Here is a 21216-nt window from a genome sequence, read left to right as displayed (position 1 = left end):
ACTTGGTTCTCAGGCTTGTCCCTTCATGTCACAAAATGGCTGTGACAGTTCCAGGCATCACATCTAGTCCCATTTAGATGTTCAGCTGAAGAAAGGACTTTTTCTCTTCTTATTTCTCTGAGGAAAATAACCTTTCCTAAAGCTCCCCAGCAGACGCCCTCCATCGGTTCTACTGGCCAGAACCAGATCACATAGAAAATGCCCTAACTGCAAGGTAGGCTGGACAAGTGAATATTTGCCTTTTTCTGACTCTGTAGTTGAGGAGGACTCTGTCCACAGGAGTAAAGGGAGAGGAACCACTGGCTGGTGAACAGGCACTATTCAATGTCTGCCACAAAGTTCTGCTGTAGATGGAAGAAGAGATGTTTAGTTGTGCCTGGGGAGAGCAGGCATGGGTGGCAGAAAAGATTTCTTGGAGGAGGTCCTGGAACGACTGGTCAAAGTGCAGGCTGCTGTAGAGGACGTCATGGTGCATTATTAATTCTGGTTGCTGGTATAGGAAATGGTTCCCATGGCTGACAGACTCAGATGAGCATCTCTCATGGCTTTAGCATATTGTGGAGTTTTTCCTCCTAAAATCAGTTTTGCAGCTCTCATAGAACAACCCTTGAGGGGAGTTGTATATATAATCTTAATTTTCTAGACGAGTCAATTAAAGCTGCCAGAAGTGAGGTGACTTGTCCACAAGCAGCACATTCTGTGAACAGAGCCTAGGACTGACTGAGCCCAAGCGCAGGGCCCCACCACAGGGCTCCTGTGCAGAAGGACACACTGGTCACCCTGCAGGCAGCCATCTGACCTGTGAGAATCTGGATTCTGTCCTGGTATCTGGTGGCCACAGCTGAAACTGGCAGCTCCCCTCACACCAAGGTAGGAGCCTTCTGGGAGCTGACCAGCTAGGAGATCAGCCTCAGTGAGGAGCTTCCAAAGGGATCTGGTGTCATTAAGGGCTCCCTCCTTCAGGACACTGCGTGGAGACTAGAGGAAGGAGTCGGGACTAGTATGGGCCCAGACTCTGCCATGGGGTTGGTTTGGAAACAGAAGCTACCAGGGGAGATCTTATTCTTTCTTGGGTATAATTTCAAAGTCATGGTGAGAAAATGAAATGTGAAGAAGCTGTAGTGTTGGCCTAGAACGGGACCTGGCATTTAGAAAGTTTGGCGAATGTTAGTGCTTTTGTTCCCATTATCACTATCACCATCACCGTCATTACCACCTCTGTTGTATAGGAGCCCTGACAGTCTGCAGAGGGGTGAAGAGTCTGGCCTCCCCACTGTACATGGGTCAGATGTCTCTCTCTCATCCTCCACCAGGCTGCTCTGGCAAAAGATTTTGCTATGGTTTGAATGTCCCTGCCAATACTCAGTTAAAATGTGATTGCCATTGTGGTGATACTATGAAGTAGAACTGGTTAAGAGGTGATTAGGCCATGAGGGCTCTGCCATTATGAATGGATTAATGTTGTCAACTCAGGAGTGGGTTTGTTGTGACAAGAGTAGGTTGTTATAACAACCTACAACCTACTCTTGTTGTTTGGCCCCCTCTTGCTCTCTTGCTCTTGCCCTCTCTTGCCCTTCTGCCTTCCACTATGGAGTGATGTAGCGCGGAGGCCCTTGCCAGATGCTGGAGTCATGCTCTTGGACTTCCCAGCCTCCAGAACCATGAACCAAGTAAACTGTTGTTTCTAAATTGCCCAGTCTCAAGTATTCTGTTATAGCAACACGAAACAGACTAAGCAGACTTCTGGGCTGAACTCAGTAGAAACTTCTTGTTCTAACCTTATGATCTCTGAGCAGCATTTGAAATTGACTCACTGTCTTTGCTTGAAATTCACTTATTGCTGGGGTTCAGGGCCCTACCCTCACTGGGACCTCACTTTGTCTTTCTAGCCATGTTTCTTCCAGAATTATTGACAGCCCAGGGCTCAGGCCTCAGCATTCTGGGGGAAGTATCTCTACTCAGAGTTAACATTTATTGAGCACTTACTGCATGCAGGTGCTATGCTCAGCACTGTACATATCTTGTTTAATCCTCATGATGCAGCTCTCTGAGGTCAGTACTATTTGGTCATTTATTCATTCATTCACCAAGATTTTTGGGCTTCTACTATATGCAAGGCACAATTCCAGGTGCCGAATAAGGCAGATATGTTCCTACCTCTGAGGAGCTGATGCCTGGTGGGAATTATTCAGGTTAACAGGAAACGGAGTGGAGACCTGAGGCTTCTTATGTAGTCACAGCCCTGGTGGGCAGAGAAGCCAACTCCACCGCCGTGCTCTTGAATGCTTTTGTTTGTGGTCCCACCGATGGCCGTGAGTCCCTCACCTCCAGTGCACATATCTCTCTCTTGATGCCATTGACTCTGCCGGGGTGTTCTTGGCATCTCAAACTTAGCATTTTCAATAGGTGTTATTGCTAGTGTTGTTTTTGTTCTCTCTGAATGTACTCTTCCTTTCCACCCTGCATCCACAAATGGCCTGGGAGCCTGTCTCAACACCCCCTCCCTTAATCTCCAAATCCTGTTATCAAGAGTGGTCAGATCAGCTTCTTCAGTGCTCGCCCAGGACCCCCTTCTTACTCTTCCTGCCATGGTTCCAGCCCCACACTTCCTGGGCACGCTTCTTTCTTTTCATGCTCTGGCATGTTCAGCTTTGCTTTCTCTTCACTGGGCCTTTGCACATGCTGTTCCCTCTGCCAGGAATTCCGTTTACCCCCAGCTGCATCCCCCACCCCTGGCCATCTTCATCCTTCGCTCAAACACTGCCTGCCATAGGGCCTTCCTGACTCTCTCTGCAGAGCTCCCCCTGCTCCCTGCGGTCTGCACATTCAACCCTCCTTGAGTCACACCTCTTACTAAAGTAAAGACTGGCACATCCACCTCCCACCACCCTGGGAGACGGGGACCAGGCCCTGTCTCCTCTTTCATCTTCAGTGCCAAGAATAGCAGGTATTCATTGACCAACAGAATGAATAAATGAATATTGGAGTCAGTTTCTGACAGAGGCCTAGGAGGCTTGAATTTATCTTTTGGCCGGGCGCGGTGGCTCACATCTGTAATCCTAGCACTTTGGGAGGCCGAGGCGGATGGATCACCTGAGGTCAGGAGTTTGAGACAAGCCTGGCCAACATGGCAAAACCCTGTCTCTACTAAAAATGCAAAAAATTAGCTAGGCAGGGTGGTGGGAACCTATAATTCCAGGCTGAGGCAGGAGAATGGCGTGAACCCGGGAGGCAGAAGTTGCAGTGAGCCAAGATTGCGCCACTGCACTCCAGCCTGGGTGATGGAGCGAGACTCCATCTCAAAAAAAATTAAAAAAAAAAAAAATTTATCTTTCATACCAGGAGAGACAGTGAAATCCTGGGTTTCCTTTGTGGAGCCTTAAGTTCATCTAACTCAGTAGTTTCCAAACTTGCTTAAATGTCTTAGAAACCTGTTGTGCCTCACTTTATTGGTTCTGGGGTGGGGGAGTTGTCACTAGGGAACCCTGCAGGGTCCTGTTGAAAGAGTTTGAGAACCGCTGCTCTACCTCAAGGCCTCATTTTCTACAAGAAGGAAGTGTGGAGAAGGAATGGGTTGAAGGTACCCTTGACCATGTAGTGACTGAGTCTGGAGTAGCGTACTGGGCTCTCTGCTCCCCCTGCAGTGTGTCACAGACCCTTCATTTAAGCAGATTTTTTTTTTTTAAATTATACTCTAAGTTCTAGGGTAACTGTGCACAACCTGCAGGTTTGTTACATATGTATAGACGTGCCATGTTGGTGTGTTGCACCCGTTAACTTATCATTTACATTAGGTATATCTCCTAATGCTATCCGTCCCCCCTCCCCCGACCCCATGACAGGCCCCAGTGTGTGATGTTCCCTAAGCATATGTTCTTAAGGGGAAGCAGCCTTTTCTTCCTGGTGTGCTCAGCTTCCCTGGCATCAAGCACTCCCTGCAAAAGGCTTGGTGGCTCGGAGTTTGGATTTTTCTTTAAACTTAAAGTGTTGTTCTTCCTCAAGAAAAATGCTGCTGCTGAGTGGAAAAGTCTGCATGTCTCATGACCCTGGGTGCCGCTGTGCCACAGGTTTTTACAAGAGTTGGCAAATATGTTTTTAAAATGGAGACGTGTGCAGGAAGTGGGCCAGCAAGGAAGGAGAATATAAATCTTCTTTTTCGCAGGATGCAAAATTTGATTTATTTGCAGACCGGTGTGTTACCTTCTAAAGGACTAGCCACAAGGTTCAACCCTCAGTCTAGGTTCCGCACTGCTGTCCATTGCTCACAGACCAGTGTGCATCTCCCAAGAGGCAAAAGAGCCAGTATGAGAAGTGGGTAAGCAGTCTGTATATTGGGGGTGTGGTGGATGGCACAGGGAGCAACTCAGTCTAATGAAAGACATCAGTGTGCCATTGGGAAAGGACAGAGGTTGTCTCCTTTTGCCCCCAGATAGTCACTCAGCTTAGAAATGCACAGAACTGGGAAAGAGAATAAAGTTTCCCCAGGTTCCCTCTAATCACAGGCAGAACTAGGACTTTGGGAGACAATCTCACCTGCCTTTCATTCCCAAGAGATCAGTAGCATTTGTGTTTTAAGAGGCAAGTCCTTCTATGAATATCTATGAATATGTTGATCTTGAGGTTTACAAAGGACTTCCAGACTGTTTCTGTGGGGTTTGCTTTTTATCAAGTCGTACTGTTTACATAAAAAAGTGCAGAACCTGGCTGGGCGCGATGGCTCACTCCCAGCACCTTGGGAGGCCGGAGCAGGTGGATCACTTGAGGTCAGGAGTTTGAGAGCAGCCTGGCCAACATGGTGAAACCCCGTATCTACTAAAAATGCAAAAAAAAAAAAAAAAACCAAAAAACAAAAACAAAAACAAAATAAAACTGGGCATGGTGGCAGGCGCCTGTAATCCCAGCTACTTGGAAGGCTGAGGCGGGAGAATTGCTTGAACCCAGAAGGCAGAGGTTGCAGTGAGCCGAGATCGTGCCACTTCTCTCCAGCCTGAGCAATAGAGCAAGACTCAGTCCCAAAAGAAAAAAAAAAAGTGCAGAACCCATAGACATACCCATAGACATATGGTTTTTCATAAAGTGATAAAGTATGTACCCTGTGGAACCCTAGTCAAGAAACATGTCTTCTACGGCCCTAGGAGCCCCCGGAAGCCCCTTCCAGGCCCCATCTGCCTTGGGGTGGTTCTAACGATTTGGGTTAGTTTTGCCTGCCTTTGAACTCTGGGTGAAAGGAGCCATGCAGCCTTGGCCCTTTTGAGTCTGGCTCCTTTCACTCACTGCTATCTTTGAGATGTGGGCCTGTGGCTGCATGCAGTTGTGTTTGGTTCATTCTCGCTGCTGAGTCCTATTCCACTGTCTCCACTCATAGTGGGTGTTGACAGCAGTTCCATGAAGTACACAGGGTGCGGACTGTTCCTCCTGTTTTATTGGAAAGGAAGCCCAGGCTTGGGGAGCTGAAACCACCTGCCAAGGTCAGGAAAGTCTGCAGAGGTGGGCTGGGGCTGCCCCCAGAGGTCTCCCCTGGATCTCCAGGGGACACTCCAGACCCTGAGACCTACACAAAATAGCGTGATATGTTCTAGAACTTTCCCCACAAGTCTCACATAAATCCTTCATGCTGCAACAGAAGTTAATTTCCACATATTCTTTTCATCTGTAGAAATGGAGAATCTTGGCTGGGTGCAGTGGCTCACGCCTGTACTCCCAGCATTTTGGGAGGCCGAGGCGGGTGGATCACGAGGTCAGGAGATCAAGACCATCCTGGCTAACACGGTGAAACCCCATCTCTACTGAAAATACAAAAAGATTAGCCGGGTGTGGTGGCGGGCGCCTGTAGTCCCAGCTACTCGGGAGGCTGAGGCAGGAGAATGGCGGGAACCCGGGAGGTGGAGCTTGCAGTGAGCCGAGATCGTGCCACCGCACTCCAGACAGGGCGACAGAGCGAGACTCCATCTCAAAAAAAAAAAAAAAGAAATAGAGAATCTCTCCTACCCTGGGCATTTTCTGGAAGTCACCCCTTGAACAGCAGCAAAGGGATGCTGGGCTCCCCCACTTTCCCACCCTGTAATTATCCATGTTACTGCTGTGTTTCTCAAACTGTGACCCCAGCCAGAGGCCCGGGCAGACTGTCTCAGGCCCATGTTGAGCTGGAAACAAAAAGGCAAAAATATCCTCCTAAAATGTCAGCAGTGCCCTGCTGGGCAGGCCTGTCCTCCATCCAACTAACGAAGCCACTGCTCGCTCTGTGCTTTGGCTGCTCCTCTCTCTTTTTATTATTATTACTGTTTTTGAGATGGAGTCTTGTTCTGTTGCCCAGGCTGGGTACAATCTCAGCTCATTTCATCTCCGCCTCCCAGGCTCAAGCGATTGTCCTGCCTTAGCCTCTTGAGTAACTGGGATTCCAGGCACCTGCCACCACACCTGGCTAATTTTTTTTTTTTTTTTTTTTTGTATTTTTAGTAGAGAGAGGGTTTCACCATGTTGGCCAGGCTGGTCTCGAACTCCTGACCTCAAGTGATCTGCCCACCTCAGCTTCCCAAAGTGCTGGGATTCCAGGCATGAGCCACTGTGCCCAGCCTCCTTTCTCTTCTTTTTAATGGGACGTCTGTCACCAGAGAGACCCACACCACCACCACCTCTCCTTTGCTACAGCAAACTGTGTCCATAACTCTGGGTCTTTTATTCTGAGCCCTAATGGTCAAACACCCTTCTGTCTTCTAGCACAATTCTGTCTAGAATTGTGTTGCTTCAAGGATCTGGGAGTGACATCCCAGATGTGTGGTGGGAGGGGTGTTACCCACAGCACAGAGGTGGCTCTAGGGCACGCCCTATCCGATGGCTGCTGAGGAAGTGACTTGACTTTTCTAGGAGCGACTTATCCTCTGCGCAAGAAGTTGCCAGCAGCTTTCTCTTTAGTCTTCCAGAAGCCCCTGGCTCTCCTTTTGAGTCACTTTGACCATGCCTCCTTACCAGTCAAAACCTGGGTTTTCTGAATTCCCGGAAGTGCTGTTTTAGCTGCTTTTCTGATCCCTGAACAGCAAACACTTAGCGTGGGTAGCATTTTCCCCTGCCAGGCCAATGGCAGACATTACTAATCAATTGTGGGACTCCCTGTTCATTGAGCCTGGACCCTGTCTTGAGTTCCAGGATTCCCGGCAGCCACTGCCATCTTTTTGGAGCTCATTCACTTAATGAAGTCTTTCTGCTTTTGTAGTGCCAGGTGGCACGAGCAGAATTGCACTTTCTGCTGAGGAGACTTGATTTCTTATGAAAATACCAAGGAATGAAGGAAAGCTGCATTTCTAAAGCATTTGTTGGCTTCCTGGACTCGTTCCCTTGCAGGTGGGGTGGCAGGGAGTGGGTGATGGGGCAGTGGCAATTCTGGATGCAGGAATCCACATTCCTTTAAGGTGTCATTTACTGCTTCCAGAATCCCACTTTCAAGGAGACTTGAAGCTAGTAAAATGAATAGCTGGGCTTCTTCCCAGCCTGTGGAGGCCTCACAGTGGTAGCTTGTTAGCAGAGTCCTCAGAATATATCCAGGATAAAAATGACTTTGTGTAAGTCCCCAGCTTGGAACAGGGTCACATCCTGCTTCCTGGGTGATGCTACCTGGTAGAGTAGCCCAAGGGCAGGGGGCAGGCTCCTTGTGTCTGGGTGTGGTACCCTGAGCTCCTTGCCCTGCTGTTTATTTCCAGAGCAGAACCCTGGGGCTTACTGGAGCAGTGACCACCTCTAATCACAGGAGCTGGTTGTACTTTTTCTTTGCAGGCTGCGAAGGAGCCTCTGGAGAGTGGCGATTCCTCCCTCAGCCCCACATTTCTACCTGCTCCCCAGGGCACCTTGTTATTACAGTTCGACTGGATGGGGTGTGTCAGGCCTCAAGCCAGCCTACCTGGTCGTTTCAAACCAGACTTAATCGAAATGTAAATACTTCTTGGGGCCAGAAAGCAGGACTGTCCAGGTGTTTGAGCAGAGGCTGCAGAGCCTGGGAACCGCAGGAGAGGGTGGGGGCCTGGCGGATTCCTTCCACACAGAGGCCTGGGGTTCCCTGCGGCCTCTCTGCCAGGGGCTTCTGGAGCAGCTTCTGTCCCCAGGTGACCAACATCACCCCCTGCTCTACTGCTGTATATGCATGCTGTCACTGGGGCAAAGGTAGTGCTGGTGAGAGCATCTGCTCCCCTCCTCCATCCCTGAAGGAAGGTGATGGCTTGGAGGTTGATGGATCCAATGTCTTGCACTTTAGAGAGGGGGGACCTCAAGGCTCAGAGAGGGTCAGTAACCCTCGTGAGGTTGCACAGTGAGCAGGAGCACAGACAGGTGCACTCATGGAGGGCGAACCATGTGTCTGGTATTGTTCTAGGATCAGCAGTGACCAGTTCATATGCCAGCTCTGCCCCGGGGCAGCATGGTGAATTGAGAGTAAAACACTAGGTGGACGAGATCATGTTATATCTGAAAACAGATATAACATATACATGTGTAAACTAATAATGTCTGATAGTGATGAGTATTCTGTAGTGGATGAGGTGCGGCAGGATTAGATGAGAGAATGAGATAGACTCAGTGGAGGTGGAGGTGTTACCTTAGATGAGGCCTGGGGAGCCTCCAAGTGTGGGTGTGTGGAGGTCATATTAGTTGAGACCTAGTTGTCAGAAAAGGTATGGTCAGGCAGGGGCACAGCCAGCAGGGCGAAGGCTGGGTGATGAGCACGAGCCACAAGGGTCTCCATGGGCCGGGAGGAGCTCAGAGTGTCTGGAGTGGAGTGCGGGCCTGGGGCATAGTGGTTGTGGGGGAGTCACAGAAGCCATTTGGACTTGATTCTAAACCTGTCGGGAAGTCATTGGAGGATTTCAAGAGAGAGAATTCCATGATTTGCTTTGGATTTGCATAACTGGCTGCTGGGTGGAGATAGTTTGAAGGCGGTAAGAATGGAGGTGGGCGGGGAGGAGGCTGGTTCAGGTGAGGATGCTGGCCTGGTCCAGTAGCAGCCGTGGGAACACAGGGAGGGGGACAGGTGTGGATTTCACTGCAGAGCCCAGACTTGGGGATGAACCCAGTGTGGCGTGGAAGGTGGGGGAGGGAAAGTGAAGGACCCCGGCTGTCCCCTGGGTTTGGGGCTCAACTAGGGCTCCTTTGATCACTCATCTCCCACTGCATGGCGTCCCCACAGCCAGACTCAGGGTCCTTGTCTACGCTAAAACGCCACGGTGGTGCTGGCCCTGCGTCTTTAGGAGCATCTTGGGAAGGTTGACTCACCTGCCTTTCTGGATCCAGAAGGCGGAGGGTGTGGTGTTACCTGGTGCTGGGGATGTTGGAAAACTCAGAACCTGGGCTTTATCTTGACTGTGTTTAGTGATGCAGCACAAATCTAGAGACATGACCAAGAGGCAGCTTAGAGCAGCCCTGGCTGAAGGACCAGAGCAGTGGGATGCGGTGGCCTGTGGAGGAAGGAAGCCGCCTGGAACCTCGAGGGGAAAGCAGGGCCACAGCAGTATGCCAGCTGTGTGAGCTGCTTTTTTTTTTTTTTTTTTTTTGAGACAGGGCCTTACTCTGTTGCCAAGGCTGGAGTGCCATGGCACGATCTCGGCTCACTGCATCCTCCGCCTCCCAGGTTCAAGCAATTCTCCCTGCCTCAGCCTCCTGAGTAGCTGGGATTACAGGCACACACCACCATGCACGGCTAATTTGCTGCTGTCTGTTGAGTGCTCACTGTGCATGGACTTGTGTGCATTTCCCTGTCATTCCTCACAACCCTAGGTGGCAACATGGACATTCTTCTTCCCATTTTATAGATGCAGAAACTGAGGCTTAAAGAGTTTTTGGCCTAAGGTCACCCACCTAGTGAGTGGCTGAGCTCACCCACAGGCCCCTCAGTCCCGATTTAGGGAGTCTATAACCAGCACCCAACACTGTCTCCAGCACCCCACCCTGCCCACTCACCAGCCATCCACCAAGGGCTGGCTCTGTGCTTGTCTCTCTCTAGGGGTGGGGCATGAGAACTGACCCCATGCAGTCCCCACCCAGAGGTTCTTGCCCTGTGCACGCAGATGCAGACCAGCAGGGCATTTGCAGAAAGGCAGTTGTTCTCTTAATGAGGGGTGTTTGGGCAACTCCCTCCTTCCCTCCCTCCCTTGCTCTTTTCTTCCCTTCTTCTTCCCTCCCTGTTTTTCTTTAGTCTCTCCCTTCCCTCTCTCCTCTCCCCCCCCCTCCCTTCTCTTCTTTCCATCTCTCCCTGCAGTTTTTCTTTTGCTGACACCTCTTTCTGAAAAATCCTGCGTGTCTGGCTGTGGGGAGCTGCAGGAAAGCCCAGATGAGGTCTCCTTAGTCTTACCTTGTGGCTGGCAGTGAGGACTTGACCTAGAGCCTCTGACCTTCCACCTCCCTGGGCTCTGAGCTCCAGGGTCCCATGGTCCTCCAAGGCTGTGGGAACCCGTGGTCCCCTCCCTTGCCTTTCCTCTCTTCGCTGACAGAACAAGGGGCCGGCAGAAGACGTGTCAGGTTCATCTCAGAGACCTGGGGAAAGACGGGCTCGGCATGATCTGCTTCTGCAGTGATGTCTCTCATTCACTCGTTCACAGACCTGTCAGAGGTGTGCTGTGTGCCAGCAAACGTCCTAGGCACTGACGAGCAAAATGGACGTAGTCCCTGTCCTCTTGGGTGGAAACCCAATAAAGACATAAGTGAAAAGCAGTAAAGCGCCACTCCCCGGGAGACATGTGTAAGTGCCCAGAGCAACATCATTTGAGAGGTAAAAACCTGGAAGACCTAAGCTCTCAGCAGGAGAGTGGATGGAGGAATTATTTTGACAAAATCTATGGATATGCAGATTTAAAGAAATTTTGTTCTCATTCTGTAAGCTTGAAATGTTTCATTGCAAAAAAGTAATTCTGGAAGTATGTATCTAGCAGAGGAAATGACATATGCAAAGGCCCTGAGGCAGAAAATAACTCCTAGTGAGGAAGCAAGTGATGGCCTCACCACTGTACTTCCGGTATCTCTGCTCACAGCCACCCGTGAGACCGTGGAAAGGCCCCGTGTTGCGCCTTTGGAAGGCCTCCCTGGGAATCCTGGGTGTCAGCTGGAGGACTATGTGATGGTGAGGGAGTCGAACCACTGGGGCAGTGCCCGCCTGGGCTGGATTTGGGGGAGAGGGGAGCCTTTTGCGTGAGTCAGCCCTCTCTGGTCGGAAACAGCAGAGTCTAGTTGAGGCTCTGCCAAGGACCTGTGATGATTCTTGTCGCCTTTTGTGGAGAAATTTGCCGCTAACAGGCCATCTGTGTGAGGTGAGTCACTGTTTCCCCCGTTTTGTTGATTGCAGACACCTCTGTGTGAGTCTGTTCAGCCTGAACTGCACACACTGATGAACTTCAGTGCCTGGATGAGCAAGCTTCCTGTGTGCTTCAGCTTGGGGTGCATGCGCGGTTCTTCTAGGATTTTCTGAAACTTGGTCCGGGGCTCCTGGACCATGATTGCAGATTGAGAGCCACTGAGCCATTCTGGGTCCTGCTTTTTGATGTGAAATGGAAGCCCAGAATGGGGATGTGTCCAGACCCACACTGAGATCACACAGCGAGGGAAGGAAGCCGGGGTCCTGGCTGACACTTGTGGGGCAGAGCACCCTCTCTTGGCCCTCATCATGGGTTTTGGTGTCCCTAGCCACGATTTGTTCTGCTGACTTCTCCTGGGGAAAGAGATGTCACGTCTACCTGGGCCCCTGGGCCTGGTGGGTGGGGTGTGAGAATGTGGCCCGGGCCGCTGCACCTGCAGGTGTTTCCTGCAGACATTCTGCTGGGGAGCACTTCCCCTCTTCTCGCTCCAGGTGACTCACCGGCTGCAGTGTCCTCTAGCGTCTACTGGGTGCAGGGCACTGGGGAGCCATGGGGGATGCTTCTTTGAGCTCGTCTGTACCAGGTACAGTTACAGGGTACTGAGGGTTGCCTGAAAGAATGCTGTGTGACCCGGATGGCTCACTTTTTCTCCCTGGGCCGCTGTGTCTCCAGCCATCAGGGAGAGGCAGGTGTGGGTGATCACCAAGGTTCCTCTCGGCTCTGATGTCATTCATTCTGAGTTGGGTGGAGAGTAGGAGATAATTGCAGCCCTTACTCACTGAACTTTCTTAACTGTGTAAATGCTTTACGTCCATCAGCTCATTGACACCTGTATCTATGAGGTTATAAAGGAGTCAGTTGAAGCACAGAGAGGTTAAGTAAATTTCCTGGAGTCACACAGCTAGTAAATTACATAGCTGGGTTTAAACCCAGGCAGTCTGGCCCTGGAGCATGCAGTCTTAATCACTGCATGATTAAGGCTGAATAATGGTCCCCTAAAGATGTCGTATCTGAATCCCTGCAGCTTGTGAATATGTTACCTACCTGATAAAAGGGGCTTTGCAGATGTGGTTAAGTTAAGGCTCTTGAGATGGAGAGGTTCTCCAGAGACATCAGGTGGGCCCAGAGAAATCACAAGGGGCCTGCTTAGAGGGAGAGTTGACTGCGCCTGTGAAAAGGAGTTCAGAGTGATGCAGCTTGAGAAAGACCTGACCAGCGACTGCTGGGTTTGAAGGAGGAGGAAGGACCATGAATGGAGCCAAGGAAGAGAGGTGGCCTGTAGATGCTCCCCTGCAGCCTCTGGAAGGAACACTGCCCTGCCGACACCTGGATGTAGCCGATGAATCTGATTGCAGACTTCTGACTTCTAGAACTGTAGGATAATACATTTGTGTCTACAGCACTCTATTTGTGCTATTAATAACTTGTTACTGAAGCAAGAGGAAACTCATGCAGCCGTGCCCTACTCTGGTCTCCTAGTGGCGAGCCCTCCTTTCTGCATACACATTGGATTTTGAATTCTGAGGAATAAAAACCTCATCTTCCCAACAGCATCCTCGTTGGCCATTTTACAATTCAAGAAGCATTTTCTGGGAAGCCTTTTTAAGCCCCTCTGCCTTGCCCCAGCTTGCTCTGTTGTGTCACAGGAATGAGGTGGGGGGAGTACAGAGGGAAATGGTCTTGGGGAACCTGGGGCCCCAGCCTATGCCCTGCCTCTGTGAGGCTCCATCTGAGCACCCACCTCTCCAGGCATCGTCCTTGGTCCTCTGGGAGTGGGCACCCATGGCGGGTCTGCACTGTGTGCTTGTGCATCTTTGTAGGCTGAGCCTGTGGGGTCAGAGCTGGGTCTAGGCCTGCTCCCCAGGTCCTTGCAGGAACGTAAGTGCCCGGGTTTATCTTTGGGTACCAGAGCTGTGCCCACAGCAGCTCCTATTCGGATCTGGATCAGGGTCAGGCCCCCATCACTGACCATGCACCCCAGGCATGCCTCACCCTGCCCCGGCCTCAGTTTCCTGATCTACAAAATGGGTGTCATACTGTAGCCCTGCCGAAATTGTGTGCTCGTGGTAGAAGTGACTGGAAATAACTCTGTGTGTGGCAAGGGCTTTTCGGTACAGCCATCTGTGGGGTCATCTGTGATGTGTGGGCCAGGCGTGTGCCCCCTCAGAATCCTCTCTGGGTCCCCTGACTCCTCCCCAGGAGCAGCCCAATCCATGGGGCTTCCCTTGGCCGCAGGCGCTTGAAGGGAAAGGCGAACACAGTCGGGGTGACAAAGGTAGGAGGCATGTGTTTTTCTTCCCGGTGATGTTGGGCCGGTCAGCTCGCTTCTTCATAGCTTCAGTGTCTTCTCCTGTGCCATGCCGTGGGGGAGCTTTCTTACGCGTCATTCCGAGGATTAGAGAAAACGGCTGCACAGGCACTGTGGCTGCCATGCTCAGGCCTGCCCTCACCACCGACCTGCAGGCCAGCTGCTTCCTGGTTCCAGGGGGCCAGGGGGAGGATCTTAGTGTTGGCTTGAGATCCTGGGCAAGTTCAGTTCTGAGGCAGGGGAGCCCTGTATGGATTTGGGGAATGCTGGCAGGATGGCCTGCCGGCCGGCCCCCTTCTCCCCCTTCTCCCCACTTCCCAGATGGAGCTGAAGGGAAAGGACTCTTCCCTGAGGGAGGCAGATCTTCCCAGGGCCCTTCTGGGAGCTCCCTCCAGTGAGGAGGCCGGTGCTGAGGCTGGGAGGGCTGGTGCCCAGGGCCCAGGCTCTTAAGCCTGGATGGAAACTGGGGCCACCTTCAGAGTTGTTGCCACATCCCTGCAGGGCTGGTGCATGAGGGACCGTGTGGTCTCTAAGAAGAGAGGGTTCAGCCCAAGGGTCACCTCCTTCAGGAAGTCTTTCCTCATTCCACAGGCAGGGTTGATTGTGCCTCCCCTGTGCCTCCTCAGTCCCCTCTTCCTCTTGTATTGTCACCTGGCATGGGTCAGTGCCACCCACGAGCCTGTGAGTTCTTGTAGGGCAGGGGCCACGTGCCAAGTACCAAGTAGGTCCTCGGTATGAGTCTGCACGGTGGGTGGAAGCGGAGACAGAACTGAGCTCGGTAAGGCCTTGGTGGGAGGGAAGCATGCTGGGAATGCAGGGTCCAATGGGAGTGTTGAGGGAGGTTGAATCAAGGACAAGGAAGGGCCCTTTCAACCCTCAGGTCCTGTGACCCTGTGTGAGATCCGGACTCAGGACAGAGTGGTGGTGACAGCTCACATTTACTGAGTGCTAACTGGTGCTAACCACAATCTCATGTAGGCCCTAGCAGCCTTCTTAAGAGGATGGTGTCTCCCCATTTTAGGCTTGAACAATCTGAAGCTCAGAGAGGGTAAGCAGCTTGCCCAGGGTCACACAGCTATGGACAGAGACCAGATGTGAACCATGGCCTGGCTGACCCCAAAGCTCTTAGGAATTACACTGCATTGCAATGGGTTTTAAAGGAACCTTGGAAGGGACAGTTCTGGCCTCAGCGTTACTGATATTGGGGGTAAATAGCACCCCAGGAAGTGCTTCAATGGGTCTGTAATTTAAGTTCTTTCCATAGAGATACTATCTGGAGCTGATCTTTAAGGACAAGTGCCAGATCTCTAGACCCCAAGGTGAGGCTCTCAGGTCCTGTCCAGGAGCACAAAAAAAAAAATGGGATTCCTTTACCTTCCCCGGGATGTGGCTCAGTAGCTCATGGATTCATCGTGAGGACCTGTGGGACCTGCAGACTGGCAGCCCAGCTTTTTCTCTGGGCTCATCAGTGTGGGAGGAGACCTTGCAGGAAGCAGGAATCTCTGGGGCCGTCCTGGAGGCTGTTTCCTACAGAGGCCGCAGAGAGGCGGAAGTCAGGGATGGCACCTAGATGTTTGGGCCAAGTGACTGGGTGATGGTGGTGCCGTGAACTGAGGTGGGAGGCCCTTAGGAGGAGCGTGCTTGGGGTCGAGGTAGGTGGGCATCACTAACTCTTTCCTGGATCCAGTTTGGGAGACCTCATCTCTGTGTTGGAATCCTCTCTACAGGTGCCTCTGCGCTGTGCTGGTTTTGTGCTTTCGTGGCTTCAGACTTTGGGGGAGCTTTCTTAGCACCCAGCTCTTGCTTGTCCCTTGAGTCAGCGTGGACTGGGAGTTAAGAACCAGGCATTCTTAGGCTCAAATCCCAGCTCAACCTCTCAGTAGCTGTGTGCCCAGACCCCTGTCCTCTCTGGGCTTGTTTCCTCCTCTGCGAAACAAATCAACTTTACTGTAGGGTCATGAGACCCAGAGACTATGGAGGTGGAGCATGAAGGCCAGGGCCTGTTTCATGCTAGTGTCTCAGTGGCGCAGGCTTCCCAGGCCTTGTGTGTGCACGATCATGTCCACATGGTAATGTACCTGAGTGCTGAGCAGGTTTTGATTGGCCAGGATCTCTACAGAGTTTGTTTAGCTTCTTTGAAATAGGGGATGCAGAAATTCTGGGGAGAGCAGAAGTAATTAGTACTTACAGGAAAATGCAAATATTTTTGTGCGTATCCTATGAAAAATTGGGGTATTTTTCCTGAGCAAGTAGTCCTGTTTATTTCTCCAACGGAATTGCCACAGTTGCAGCAGGGGCTGGCCTACGACTGCCAGGAGCGTTTCTCAGGGGTCCACTCACCTCCCTTCCCCTGGCTTTCTCTTCCTCTTTAACCCAGAGAAAACATTATGGGGCAAAAATGACCAAATTTGGGCCTTGCTGCGAGAAGAGGGTTACTCTTGTAGTGAAAAGTCAATTTTTGTGGCCAGACTTTTCTCAACTGTGAAAACCAGAGTGGGCAAAAACATTGTGAGCACAAAAATACATTAAAAAATTATTTTCCTTGGAAAGAACTTTTTGTTTTTTTTCCAATTCTGCTACTTCTTGGGAAAAGACGTTTTAAAGAAGATCAATAGTGTTTGAAAGAGGACTAGGGGTCTGCTTTCTCCTAAGAGATGTAGAGGGATAGAGGGAAAAGGAAGGAAGCCCCAGGCGGGGTGGGGTTGGGCAGTTGGGATGCAGAGCAAGAGGGCTGAAAATGGGATGATTGCCCGCCTCGTGCCTCATACAGTGCAAGGGCTTCAAGCACATTTTCGAATCGACCGTTACAAAGGGCAGTTAGTTATTAGACCAATTAGGAAACTGTGGTTCAGAGAGGTTGGGGAAGTGGCCTGTGGTTATTCAGCTTGTGGACAGAGGAGTCAGCAGCCCAGCCTTCCCTGTCTGTTGGGAGCCCCTTCTCTTTCCGCACTGCCCTAGAAGAAGGGGCTCTTGATCCAGGGCTGGGTCAACAGACACAGTGGGATGGGAAGAGGCACACAAAGGGGAGGGGCCCTTTCCGTCCCGGCGGCGGCAGGGCTGAGCCAGCGACGCCCTCCATTCACTCTCCGCGCCCGCTCTCCGGCTGTCCGCCCGTTCCGCTGCCCGCCCCGCCACCATGACGGAACAGGCCATCTCCTTCGCCAAGGACTTTTTGGCCGGAGGCATCGCCGCTGCCATCTCCAAGACGGCCGTGGCTCCGATCGAGCGCGTCAAGCTGCTGCTGCAGGTCCAGCACGCCAGCAAGCAGATCGCCGCCGACAAGCAGTACAAGGGCATCGTCGACTGCATCGTCCGTATCCCCAAGGAGCAGGGCGTGTTGTCTTTCTGGAGGGGCAACCTGGCCAACGTCATCCGCTACTTTCCCACTCAAGCCCTCAACTTCGCCTTCAAGGATAAGTACAAGCAGATCTTCCTGGGGGGCGTGGACAAGCACGCGCAGTTCTGGAGATACTTCGCGGGCAACCTGGCCTCCGGCGGTGCGGCCGGCGCCACCTCCCTCTGCTTCGTGTACCCCCTGGATTTCGCCAGAACCCGCCTGGCCGCGGACGTGGGAAAGTCAGGCACAGAGCGCGAGTTCCGGGGCCTGGGAGACTGCCTGGTGAAGATCACTAAGTCCGACGGCGTCCGGGGCCTGTACCAGGGCTTCAGCGTCTCCGTGCAGGGCATCATCATCTACCGGGCCGCCTACTTCGGCGTGTACGATACGGCCAAGGGCATGCTGCCCGACCCCAAGAACACGCACATCGTGGTGAGCTGGATGATCGCGCAGACCGTGACGGCCGTGGCCGGCGTGGTCTCCTACCCCTTCGACACGGTCCGGCGGCGCATGATGATGCAGTCTGGGCGCAAAGGAGCTGACATCATGTACACGGGCACCGTCGACTGCTGGCGGAAGATCTTCAGAGACGAGGGGGGCAAGGCCTTCTTCAAGGGCGCCTGGTCCAACGTCCTGCGGGGGATGGGGGGCGCCTTCGTGCTGGTCCTGTACGACGAGCTCAAGAAGGTGATCTAAGGGCCGCGGCCGCCTCCCCACACGCACCAAGGGAACCAAGAGAACCACGTAGAATCCTCAGCCGTGCGGACCATCAACCTTCGAGAAATTCCATTTGTCTTTCCCAGCCGGATCCCGCCCGCAGACGACGGCCCGGGAAGGCGCTAGAAGAGGGGCGCGATGCGGTCCAGTCGTCGGCCCCCGATTCCATGTCTTGATCACGGGGTGGGAGGGAACCGTGGCGTCCCCGCGGGCCCGTGGGTGAAAGCACTCCAATACTGAGACCGAGAGTCCAGACGCTTGTAGGACCCGAGTCGTGTTCTAAGTATTTATTTAAAACAAAAGAATCATGTTTCCCGTTTGTACCTCAGCGCTAGCCCCTGTTTTTGCACAGCCGAGTACTAGCAAGTATGTTCTGTGTTGGGCGTCCTGCTGCAAACCAATAAACCCAGGACCCAGGGCGTCCTGCCTGACCGTACCTCTCCACGGGGCAGCCTGGGGGCTGGAGATGGGAGCTGGGCCACCTCCTGGGGCACAGATGGGGCCACGCTCTGCCCCTGTGGCCGGCCCACGTTCCTGGCGTGCGGTGCCGCCACCTCCCCAGCACCCCCGGGACACAGAGGACAAGGTCACAGCTGGGAAGAGGTGGGGGGTAGAAACCGAGGCTGGCAGAAGTGTAGCCGGGCTCCCGGGTAAATGCTGGAGGTCCCCGGGGCACCTGCACTGACTGTGCCTTCTCTGAGACCGTTTGTGTGACCGTAACACCTTGGGTGGGTTGTAAATAAGACACGTGTCTCATAGCTCTGGAGGCTGGAAGTCCCAGAGAACCAAGGCGTGGCAGGTTCAGTCGCTGGTGAGTACCCAGTCCATGGCTTCTGTTTGGCGCCTTCTCTCTGTGTCCTCACGTGAAGAGGCCAGGGAGGTCTCGAGTCCCTTTTGTAAGAGCGCGGATCCCATCCCGGAGGCCTCATGGCTCCCAGAGACCCCCACCTCCCAACACCGTCACTTTGGAGAGGGCTGTTTTCAGGCTGAATCTTGGGGAAACGGAAACGGGCATGAGGCCTGCATTCCCCTCCACCTCCCGCAGCTCCCGAGGGCCGCTGCAGCCCCCATTCCAGCGTGAACAGCGGAGTCAGCTGGGGTCCCCAGAGTGGCAGCTGTGTGGCCGTGGGTTCACCCGTGAGGATCCCACAAGGGGTGCCCACCGCCGGGCACGCCAGCTTCCTTCGAGCTCCTTGCGCGCATTCATGGCAATGCAAGAAATGCCGTGTTGACTCTACCAGGCTGAACGTTGGGCCTTGGTGGTGCCAGCACACGGCAGGGCCGCAGAGACCACAGCTGGCTCTCCACAAATCCCAGCCGTAGTAAAAAAAAAAAAAAAAAAATTAATACAAAGGGGAGGGGCTGCGCGTACCCTCCGCCTTGCTGGGAAGGTGGTTGTATCCCTCCGCCTTGCCGGGAGGGTGGTTGTGTTCCCTTTTTCAGAGCAGAAAATGGAGGCTCAGAGATTATGGTGTGACAATGTGGCTTATTTGTTGTTGTTTCTAAGTCCATTTGGAAATCATCTCTTCCCTTCCAGTCCTGCCTCCCCCATCTGTTTATCCATCCGTTTGTTCATCAGAGATTGATGGAGCTTTTGCTATGTCCAAGCACTGTTCTAGGTGTTTGAGAGTTTGGGATACCCACTCCCATGAAGTCTGCATTCCAACGGGAGGTGAGGCAGAGACTGGCAGGAAGCAATGAGCAGAATAACTCAGGAGGCCACACAGAATGCGTGCTGCAGGGTGATGTGTGCCTGGGAATTAGAAATTAGCAGTCAAAGAAAGGCAGAGGGGTCCCAAGATGGGGGCAGTGGGGCAGTGGGTGGGGGCAGGTTGTAGGATTAAAAAGGGTGAGTAGAGGCCGAGCATGGTGACTCACACCTATAATCCCAACAATTTGGGAGGCCGAGACAGGTGGATCACTTGAGCTCAGGAGTTTGAGATCAGCCTGGACAATGTGGCAAAACCCGATCTCTACTAAAAATACAAAAGTTAGCTGGGCATGGTGCTGCATGCTTGTAGTCCCAGCTACTCAGGAGACTGAGGTGGGATAATCGCTTGAACCCAGGAGGTGGAGGTTGTAGTGAACTGAGATGGCTCTACCACTGCACTCCAGCCTAGGTGACAGAAAAAGAATGTCTCTTAAAAAAAAAAAAAAAAAAAAAAAAAAGAGTAGAAGATTTTCCTTCCTAGTGACAGAAATGTTTTAAATGTTTTGGAACTAAATGGAGGTGGTAGAAGCACAACACTGTGAGTGTACTAAATAATACTGAATTGTTCACTTTTTTTCTTTTTTTTTGAGACAGAGTCTTGCTCTGTTGCCCAAGCTGGAGTACAGTGGTGTGATCTCCGCTCACTGCAAGTTCTGCCTCCCGGGTTCACACCATTCTCCCGCCTCAGCCTCCCGAGTAGCTGGGACTATAGGTACCCACTGTCATGCCCGGCTAATTTTTCTTTTTGTATTTTTAGTAGAGATGGGGTTTCACCATGTTAGCCAGGATGGTCTCAATCTCCTGACCTCGTGTGGTGATCTACCCACCTCGGCCTCCCAAAGTGCTAGGATTACAGGCGTGAGCCTCTGCACCCAGCCTAAATTATTCACTTTAAAATGGTTAATATTAAGTGAATTTCATTTCAATAAATGATTATTTTTTTAATGGTGATCAGGGTCAGCCTCATGGAGAAAGTGAGAGCTGTGCAAAAGCTGCAAGTAGGCCAAAACTGTTAACCCGAGGCTGTTTTCTCCCAAGGAGCAGGAAGAGGATTCCAGGAAGAGGGAGCAGCCAGAGCAGAGAAAATGAGACCAGCTGTACCTTGAGGGCCCAATCCAGCCACTGCCTGTTTTTTTAAATAAAGTTTTATGGGAATACAGCCATGCTCATTCGTCTACACACTGTCTCTGTGACCCAGAGACCCTATCTGGCCCTTTGCGGAAAAAATCCTCAGGCAGGAACATGCCTGGGGTGTTTGAGGAGAAGAGTGTGGCTGGAATGGAGTGAGTAGAGGTGAGAGTGGGAGGAGATGAAGTCAGGGAGGCAGTATGTGCCGAATCATGGTGCCCCTGTGAGACTTCCTGCTTCCTGTGGCACCCCTGGCAATGTTGGGACAGACGCTGGCATCATGCTGATGGGGAAGCTCTGGGAGTGTGTGTGTGTGTGTGTGTGTGTGTGTGTGTGGCATAGGAGGGTATAGATATAGCTGAACTTAGAGTCAGATGTCAGAGGACCTAGTCTTGAGACCTGCTGTTTGTCCCTTGCCAGCTCTGTGTCCTCAGTTCTGTCATCTACAGAGCCTGATGGTGGTGGTGATGGTGGTGGTAATGGTGGTAATGGTGGTGCTGGTGGCTGTGGTGATGGTGATGGTGGTCATGATGGTGATGGTGGTGGTAATGGTAGTCGTGATGGTGGTGGTAATGATAGTGGTGATGGTGGTGGTGGTGATGATGGTGGTAATGGTAGTGGTGGTGGTGGTGGTGATGGTAGTGGTGATGGTGGTGATGGTGGTGGTGATGGTGATAATGGTGTTGGT

The 21216-nt window shown here is 52.2% G+C and overlaps 2 protein-coding genes across 5 annotated transcripts in view; both read left to right on the top strand.

Moving 5' to 3' along the window:
- The window catches only part of GRK5 (G protein-coupled receptor kinase 5), a 255238-nt gene that overhangs the window by 87476 nt on the left and 146546 nt on the right, over positions 1-21216 (top strand). Inside the window, exon 1 of one of the 4 annotated variants that reach the window (XM_023224351.2) lies at positions 11009-11282. The exons of the other annotated variants lie outside the window; for them this stretch is intronic. The gene's annotated coding sequence lies outside the window, so the exon portion shown is untranslated. Of the gene's footprint in view, positions 1-11008; positions 11283-21216 lie in introns of those variants that run through there. 4 annotated transcript variants of the gene reach the window in all.
- LOC113225207 (ADP/ATP translocase 3-like) lies at positions 16650-18122 on the top strand. Its single transcript, XM_026456541.2, has one exon. The coding sequence runs from the start codon at positions 16772-16774 to the stop codon at positions 17666-17668; it is 897 nt and encodes a 298-aa protein (XP_026312326.1). The 5' UTR covers positions 16650-16771; the 3' UTR covers positions 17669-18122.

This window comes from Piliocolobus tephrosceles, chromosome 9, assembly GCF_002776525.5.
Source record: "Piliocolobus tephrosceles isolate RC106 chromosome 9, ASM277652v3, whole genome shotgun sequence".
NCBI lineage: Eukaryota > Metazoa > Chordata > Mammalia > Primates > Cercopithecidae > Piliocolobus > Piliocolobus tephrosceles.
Note: the sequence above shows the minus strand (reverse complement) of the source record. Positions and strands in the feature narration are given on the sequence as shown.